The sequence below is a fragment of the Nematostella vectensis genome, chromosome 7 (assembly GCF_932526225.1).
Source record: "Nematostella vectensis chromosome 7, jaNemVect1.1, whole genome shotgun sequence".
Lineage (NCBI taxonomy): Eukaryota > Metazoa > Cnidaria > Anthozoa > Actiniaria > Edwardsiidae > Nematostella > Nematostella vectensis.
In genome coordinates, this window is record NC_064040.1 from 3,493,390 (window position 1) to 3,502,680 (window position 9,291).

General features: G+C 43.6%; 1 protein-coding gene and 1 long non-coding RNA gene across 2 annotated transcripts in view; both read right to left on the reverse strand.

The window, feature by feature from the left end:
* Positions 1-94: 94 nt before the first annotated feature.
* The window catches only part of LOC116619611 (protein sidekick-2), a 20,786-nt gene continuing 11,589 nt past the window's right edge, over positions 95-9,291 (reverse strand). Inside the window, exons 7-12 of the mRNA XM_048730372.1 lie at positions 7,674-7,958; positions 6,926-7,222; positions 5,278-5,562; positions 3,761-4,057; positions 1,956-2,273; positions 95-1,455 (exon numbers count right to left, since the gene is read on the reverse strand). Coding sequence (XP_048586329.1) covers positions 1,175-1,455; positions 1,956-2,273; positions 3,761-4,057; positions 5,278-5,562; positions 6,926-7,222; positions 7,674-7,958 — 1,763 coding nt within the window. The 3' untranslated portion in view covers positions 95-1,174. The remainder of the gene's footprint in view (positions 1,456-1,955; positions 2,274-3,760; positions 4,058-5,277; positions 5,563-6,925; positions 7,223-7,673; positions 7,959-9,291) is intronic.
* Positions 9,031-9,291, reverse strand: part of LOC125568344 — a 1,993-nt gene continuing 1,732 nt past the window's right edge. Inside the window, exon 2 of the long non-coding RNA XR_007312258.1 lies at positions 9,031-9,291. This exon is cut by the window's right edge and continues 247 nt beyond it. This is a non-coding gene — a long non-coding RNA (uncharacterized LOC125568344).

Genomic DNA, 9,291 nt, shown 5'->3' on the forward strand with positions numbered 1-9,291 from the left:
CATTGTAAACTTTTTGTGCATGGGCATTTTGAAGTTGCTCCAATCGCATTATTTCTTAGATAATTACTCATTAAATGATAACAACCAAGCCATGTTCTGGTGTGCACTTTTATATTTATCTTTTATTTATGAGTTATGGATGGTTCGCTATAATCGGTCACGTGATTTCGTGCGTGAGTGCCACGCGCCGTGTTGATCGTCATCGGCCCTGTTTTGTGTTTGATGGGGCAAGTCCCCTCATACATCCGGCAAATCAGCCTGAGATTTGTCTAAATCCAGAGAAGAGCTCATGGTCATGCTGAACCAAACTTGTTGACAAAACTAGCCTGCTAGATGGTTCTTATTCGGGCCTATTCAGGAATGTTTTTTGTTTCCGAACATCGGGAATCGTATTAACGATAGGGGACGAAAGCCTGCACGATCAGCTTGCAGCTGAGACAGAATACCACAGAAAACCTTAAATAAGAGCCGACTGCATATCGTCTCCTCGGAGATCCAGCAGTCTTTGCGGGCATTCACCTAAGGTCCCAGATTGAGACGGGAGAACTGGTCAGTGGAACTCATTACTGTAAAGAAAACGCTAGATTACCTAAATATGTCGTAATTTCGGCATTTCAACGCCACAGCCAGAATTTATAGACTTGGGTGCTTCATCATAGATATTTTTCAATAGAAACAGACCGCTGTTGGACAGTCCTTAAGCCAGCCTTGCCCCTTGCAAATGAACGGAGTAATTCACAGTTTATTGACGGGCCAGCCGTCAAGCATTTTTGGATCAACTCAAGCAAGGTGCGCAGGTATTTCTTCTGGACGTTATAAAATTGGTATATTTGCTTGAACAATTGTGCGCATAGATTCGCGTGCAGTAAACCCTTTAAAAAATGTAACCACTATATCCTGGGCGGGATTTGTTGAACCACAAAAAAGGCTTGTGTGCGTTTTTCCATAGATTCGCGTGTCAAGTAAAAATTGCCGGTGCATACTAGCTTGGTTACTATATCTACAAAGTAATCGGATGGTAATCCCTTGCTGTTGTGGCCAAGATCACACTCATCTAGTAAATTTTTATGACGCAAGTGTCATTGCCAATGCCCCAAAAGTATCCCAACTTCTGATTGGCTCATGGAATCCCTGTTTTGATTGGCTGAATCGTGAAGAATCACTGTGTCTTGTTTTACACAAAAGTAACTGTGATTGGCTCATAGTATCCCCACTCCTGATTGGATGAGATGTGCTGATCATACTTTGTGGCCGTGGCATTGTTCAGTTGGCAAATCCCGTTGTCTTGAGCGCTGTTGTAATTGAACGACTTGCATCTTTCACCTGATACTAGACAGTAGCCAACGCACTGTGTGGGGGAAAGAACAGGAGATTCCTGGTAGAACACGTGACCCGTGAGATGGTGACCAGGCCTTTGATGGAAAAGGACTTCCAATGGCGTGTCGAGATGTTTACCTTAAAACACAAGACGAAAACCATGACGTGAAGTCATTAAATTGTACACATCACAACACAAACAAGGCGCACACTATAAAGTGAGATCGTTTTTAACGCACCTCACAACTTAATCGCATTCTATGAGAATTTGGAATGAAAGCTAATGACGTACTAATGTACTGCGACAAATTATTCTATTTTCATCTTATTTTGAAATTGTACAATCAAATATCAGCACACAAGGGTTCGTCGAAAGATCAGGGTGAATGTTTCGTCGTGATCAATAAAACAATTTGACGATCACCTCCCTTGGTGATGCCCCTGATATACCCGTTCACATAACTCAAGCATCATAGAACAACTGACATAGAAGTAGATATATTCAACTGTTACGTGACATTGTTTTGCCATCATTTCTATTTTGCTGTTAGCTGAGGCAACTCTAGCAGAGTTCCATTTTTCATTTGGTTATTTTCTCATGCAGTTGATGGTGGGAATGGCGCTGATATCACAGATACCTTGTTCGGTAGAAATCCTCAGCTTGCCAGAAGGAAGTCCCAGGAACTTGTACACAAAATACCCGTAACACTGACGAACTGTCACTAAGGCCTCGTGTTCACAAGAACCGCTTCCACTAGCGAAACACAGGTCACGTGTTACAGGCCCAGTCTCCCTCTGAGGATGAGTACCTTTCATCCACCCACAAAGTCCCAAGCAGCTTTTCGGGGAGCGAGTCATAATTTGTCTTGGAGGTTCGCCATCCAGGCGGTACCAAATACGGTTTGCAGCCTGAGTTAACTCGTCAATTGAAGCGTAATAAAAACATGGCCATAGTTCTAAAACGGAAAAAAAACATTTAATTTCAACATTAGGGAAAGCTCATAGTACTAGACCAATTGCTCGCACTCGTGTTCTTTTCAAAACTCCTCAGTATTGATGCAGATTCGAATAAATTCCATTATGGCTCACTGAGATTGTTCGATAGAGCTCTACTTTCTTTATACAAGCATACATTGCCATATAAACCTAATTTTCTAGGGCTGTATAGACCTCAGAATGCAATGGCGATGAAACATGCAAAGTGATAAAAAGACAGAGACTAAAAGGAAGTGGATAAAAATAGCAAATTTTAAAATAAATCAATAAACGATTTGTTTTTGAATGAGCGTATTCATTAATCTCGTCCGTATGTTTCCTTGTATTTACGCTTGATTTGAGCACCTTCGTGATCACGTGACAGGGCTGTTCAACATCAGAGAGCGCCTATTGCTAATGTTCTTTGAAGTTGTTACGCCGGGTTTCGTAACCATTCCTCTATTAACCATGATCGGATCGACGCCACCTTAGCCAGTTTCCCACAATCACCAATAAGATTTATTGCCCAAGGAGCGCATGCGTATTTGGCCAGAGCGTTTAGTCGTTTGTTTGTCTTTACCATCACAGGCTGCGCTCACGTCTCGCGATATACAATCTTAAAATTATCATCATCATAGACGTCATGATTATTATCAGCATAGACGTCATGATTATTATCAGCATAACGAACAATATCACAATCATCATCACTTCAAACACCCATCACCTTTATTATTATCACCACCACCATCATCACCATCACCATCACCACCACCACCATCGACACCACCATCACCGTCATTATCACCACCACCATCATCATCATTGCCACCATCACCACCACCACCATCACCATCATCACCACAATCACCACCACCATCATCACCACCACCATCACCAACATCATCACCACCATCACCACTACCATCACCATCACCATCACCATCACCATCACCATCACCATCACCATCACCATCACCATCACCATCACCATCACCATCACCATCACCATCACCATCACCATCACCATCACCATCACCATCACCATCACCATCACCATCACCATCACCATCACCATCACCATCACCATCACCATCACCATCACCATCACCATCACCATCACCATCACCATCACCATCACCATCACCATCACCATCACCATCACCATCACCATCACCATCACCATCACCATCACCATCACCATCACCATCACCATCACCATCATCGCCATCGCCATCGCCATCGCCATCGCCATCGCCATCGCCATCGCCATCGCCATCGCCATCGCCATCGCCATCGCCATGCCCTCGCCATCGCCATCGCCATCGCCATCGCCATCGCCATCACCATCACCACCATCACCACCACCACCACCACCATCACCATCATCGCCATCGCCATCACCATCGCCATCACCACCACTATTACAGCAATAACTGTCACATGATAGTTCCACTCCGCCTCTAACCTGATTCACCAGTATAACCACTCAGCATGTTGCTGATCGTCCCGTTTCCGTGCACCGTGTACGAAAACATCTTTACGCTGTACTGGCGGTGAACTTCAAGACCGCTGAACACTCGGCTTCTTATGTTTGGCGCTAGGTGCAGAGTTTGTAGTAATGTGTTTGTTTTGAAGTAAAACATGAGGTAAAATCCCAAGATAATCCCGTTACGGTTTGGCAAGGGAACATCTTCCCACGTGACATTAACACTTGTTGGACTTGCAGCACTTATTCGAATGTTCTCCGGAGACGCCGATGGAACTGGGAACAAAATAAACATCCACAAAGAACCTTAAACTCATATATCCCTTGAATATAAAGCTATCAATAAGAAGGAACAGATTCAAAACCCTCTTAAAAAAACAACTGCGTTGTCTGCAAATTGATATTTTAGTTAAAAAAATTATGGGGTATGGTTCTTTTCTCTCACTTTTCCCTCGCTTCTAAATGGTTCTTTTCTTTCACCTTTCCCTCTCTTCTAAATGATTCTTTTCTCTCACCTTTCCCTCTCTTCTAAATGGTTCTTTTCTCTCACCTTTCCCTTGCTCCTTAATGGTTCTTTTCTCTCACCTTTCCCTTGCTTCTAAATGGTTCTTTTCTCTCACCTTTCCCTCTCTTCAAAATGGTTCTTTTCTCTCATCTTTCCCTTGCTTCTAAATGGTTCTTTTCTCTCACCTTTTCCTCTCTTCAAAACGGTTCTTTTCTCTCACCTTTCCCTTGCTTCTAAATGGTTCTTTTCTCTCACCTTTCCCTCGCTTCTAAATGGTTCTTTTCTCTCACCTTTCCCTTGCTTCTAAATGGTTCTTTTCTCTCACCTTTCCCTTGCTTCTAAATGGTACTTTTCTCTCACCTTTCCCTTCCTTTTAAATGGTTCTTTTCTCTAACCTTTCCCTCTCTTCTAAATGGTTCTTTTCTCTCACCTTTCCCTTGCTTCTAAATGGTTCTTTTCTCTCACCTATCCCTCTCTTCAAAATGGTTCTTTTCTCTCATCTTTCCCTTGCTTCTAAATGGTTCTTTTCTCTCACCTTTCCCTCTCTTCAAAATGGTTCTTTTCTCTCACCTTTCCCTTGCTTCTAAATGGTTCTTTTCTCTCACCTTTCCCTCGCTTCTAAATGGTTCTTTTCTCTCACCTTTCCCTTGCTTCTAAATGGTTCTTTTCTCTCACCTTTCCCTTGCTTCTAAATGGTACTTTTCTCTCACCTTTCCCTTGCTTTTAAATGGTTCTTTTCTCTAACCTTTCCCTCTCTTCTAAATGGTTCTTTTCTCTCACCTTTCCCTCACTTCAAAATGGTTATTTTCTCTCACCTTTCCCTTGCTTCTAAATTGTACTTTTCTTTCATCTTTCCCTTGCTTTTAAATGGTTCTTTTCTCTCACCTTTCCCTCTCTTCTAAATGGTTCTTTTCTCTCACCTTTCCCTCGCTTCTAAATCGGTTCTTTTCTCTCACCTTTCCCTCGCTTCTAGATGGTTTTTTTTTCTCACCTGTCCCCTGCGTTCTGATGGTTATTGTATCACTTTTGGGCCCATCTCCTGCCGTGGTGTATCCAGCTAGTCGAAAGTTATAGACCGTGAAAGGCCAGAGGTCAGGCACCCTTCCATCTCGCACATCGCCTGGGATGGGATGCTTGGCGTCACCATAAAACACCCTGAACCCTCTCAGGATACCCAGCACGTTACGATCATCACTCCCGTTAAACTGCCAGGACAGCTGTACTGAGTAGGGGCTATCACTGAGCCCGGTCAATCCGTAAGGCGCGACAACGGGGACTGGACGGATTGAAACAAATTCACAATGATATTATTATCACTTAAATTACCTTTATCGTAGACGTCATGAATATTACCAGTATAACGAACAATATTAACTTCACCAATACTACCTTATCCACCACTATCACTTCAAACACGACCATAATCACCATCACCGTCATTATCACCACCACCATCATCATCAACATTGCCATACCATTACAATCACCACCAACACCATCACCATTGCTATCACCACCATCAATATCACCACCGACATCACCATCACCATCAGCACCACCATCACTTCAAACACAACCATAATCACCATCACCGTCATTATCCCCACCACCATCCCCATCCCCATCACAATCGCCATCACCATCACCATCACAATCACCCTCATCACCACCATCATCACCATCACCGTCATTATCACCAACACCACCACCATCATCACCACCACCACCACCACCATCACCATCATCACCACCTTCACCACCACCATCATCACCACTACCACCATCACCATCATCACCATCACCACCATCATCACCACCACCACCACCATCACCACCACCATCACCACCACCACCATCGACACCACCATCACCGTCATTATCACCACCACCATCATCATCATTGCCACCATCACCACCACCACCATCACCATCATCACCACCATCACCACCACCATCATCACCACCACCACCACCACCATCACCATCATCATCACCACCATCACCATCACCATCACCATCACCATCACCATCACCATCACCATCACCATCACCATCACCATCACCACCACCACAACCACCAGCAACACCAACATCATCACCACCACCACCAGCAACACCAACATCATCACAACCACCACCACCACCACCACCACCACCATCACCATCACCATCACCATCACCATCACCATCACCATCACCATCACCATCACCATCACCATCACCATCACCATCACCATCACCATCACCATCACCATCACCATCACCATCACCATCACCATCACCATCACCATCACCACCACCACCATCGACACCACCATCGACACCACCATCACCATCACCATTATCGCCATCGCCATCGCCATCGCCATCGCCATCGCCATCGCAATCGCCATCGCCATCGCCATCGCCATCGCCATCGCCATCGCCATCGCCATCGCCATCGCCATCGCCATCGCCATCGCCATCGCCATGCCATCGCCATCGCCATCGCCATCGCCATCGCCATCGCCATCGCCATCGCCATCACCATCACCACCATCACCACCACCATCACCATCATCGCCATCGCCATCACCATCGCCATCACCACCACTATTACAGCAATAACTGTCACATGATAGTTCCACTCCGCCTCTAACCTGATTCACCAGTATAACCACTCAGCATGTTGCTGATCGTCCCGTTTCCGTGCACCGTGTACGAAAACATCTTTACGCTGTACTGGCGGTGAACTTCAAGACCGCTGAACACTCGGCTTCTTATGTTTGGCGCTAGGTGCAGAGTTTGTAGTAATGTGTTTGTTTTGAAGTAAAACATGAGGTAAAATCCCAAGATAATCCCGTTACGGTTTGGCAAGGGAACATCTTCCCACGTGACATTAACACTTGTTGGACTTGCAGCACTTATTCGAATGTTCTCCGGAGACGCCGATGGAACTGGGAACAAAATAAACATCCACAAAGAACCTTAAACTCATATATCCCTTGAATATAAAGCTATCAATAAGAAGGAACAGATTCAAAACCCTCTTAAAAAAAACAACTGCGTTGTCTGCAAATTGATATTTTAGTTAAAAAAATTATGGGGTATGGTTCTTTTCTCTCACTTTTCCCTCGCTTCTAAATGGTTCTTTTCTTTCACCTTTCCCTCTCTTCTAAATGGTTCTTTTCTCTCACCTTTCCCTCTCTTCTAAATGGTTCTTTTCTCTCACCTTTCCCTTGCTCCTTAATGGTTCTTTTCTTTCACCTTTCCCTTGCTTTTAAATGGTTCTTTTCTCTCACCTTTCCCTCTCTTCTAAATGGTTCTTTTCTCTCACCTTTCCCTCGCTTCTAAATCGGTTCTTTTCTCTCACCTTTCCCTCGCTTCTAAATGGTTCTTTTTTCTCACCTGTCCCCTGCGTTCTGATGGTTATTGTATCACTTTTGGGCCCATCTCCTGCCGTGGTGTATCCAGCTAGTCGAAAGTTATAGACCGTGAAAGGCCAGAGGTCAGGCACCCTTCCATCTCGCACATCGCCTGGGATGGGATGCTTGGCGTCACCATAAAACACCCTGAACCCTCTCAGGATACCCAGCACGTTACGATCATCACTCCCGTTAAACTGCCAGGACAGCTGTACTGAGTAGGGGCTATCACTGAGCCCGGTCAATCCGTAAGGCGCGACAACGGGGACTGGACGGATTGAAACAAATTCACAATGATATTATTATCACTTAAATTACCTTTATCGTAGACGTCATGAATATTACCAGTATAACGAACAATATTAACTTCACCAATACTACCTTATCCACCACTATCACTTCAAACAGGACCATAATCACCATCACCGTCATTATCACCACCACCACCACCATCATCATCAACATTGCCATACCATTACAATCACCACCACCACCATCACCATTGCTATCACCACCATCAATATCACCACCGACATCACCATCACCATCAGCACCACCATCACTTCAAACACAACCATAATCACCATCACCGTCATTATCCCCACCACCATCCCCATCACAATCGCCATCACCATCACCACACTGTTAGTTTCAGAGAGTAGTTTTAACTCCAAAAGGGGAGTAAAAAACCGAGGTACAAAATGACTCCCTTTTTGGAGTAATTTTTTACTCCCTTTTTTCTACTCTCTCAAGGGAGTAGATTTTACCCCTGTAGGGGAGTAACTAAAGGGAGTGATTTACTAGGTTGCTTGCTATTACTCCATTAAAGGAGTACAATTTACCCTCAAAATGGAGTTATTTTTTACTCCTTTTTTCCCTACTCTCTCAGGGGAGTAGATTTTACCCACTTTAGGGGGTAGCTAAGTGGAGTAATTTACTAGGTTGCTTGTAGTTACTCCATTAAAAGAGTACAATTCACCCTCAAAATGGGAGTCAATTTTTACTCCCTATTTTGTTATTTCCCCCTACTAATTGGGTAACTAAAGGGATGACTTCAACCCCCTCCCCCCTGTTTTTACAAAATGGCCGTTTAAACTCCACCTACTTCAGGGGTTAATACTGGAGAAAGTAGAGTAATTTAGAAACACCAAGGAAAAGACGTTATTATGAATTTGACAAATCATTTAATTAAACAATTCAGTTTAAAAAATAACAAAAATATAAGTTGAAAAAATGTTTGAAAAATAATAGTCATTTGACATAAGGTATCCTGGACAAAATTACTAACAAGTGTCCCAACATAACAAAGCTGAAACAAACATAAGACAATGTTATTTTTCTATAACAACTTTAACAGCTTTTGAACATTACCCTTTTTGGCGTCATTACGGTTTTCCAAAAGAATTGCCTCCTCCTCCATCTTTGTATATTCAGATAAGAAGCTAGAAGCCTAATGCCTCTATATGCACCATTTAAATTTGAACCTGGTAGGCTAGCTTGAAAAGATAACTAGGTTCTTAATATGCAGGGTTTACTGTGATCAGAGTATACGGACAAAAACCAACTACAGTAACATTAGATATTCAAAATAAATATCTGGA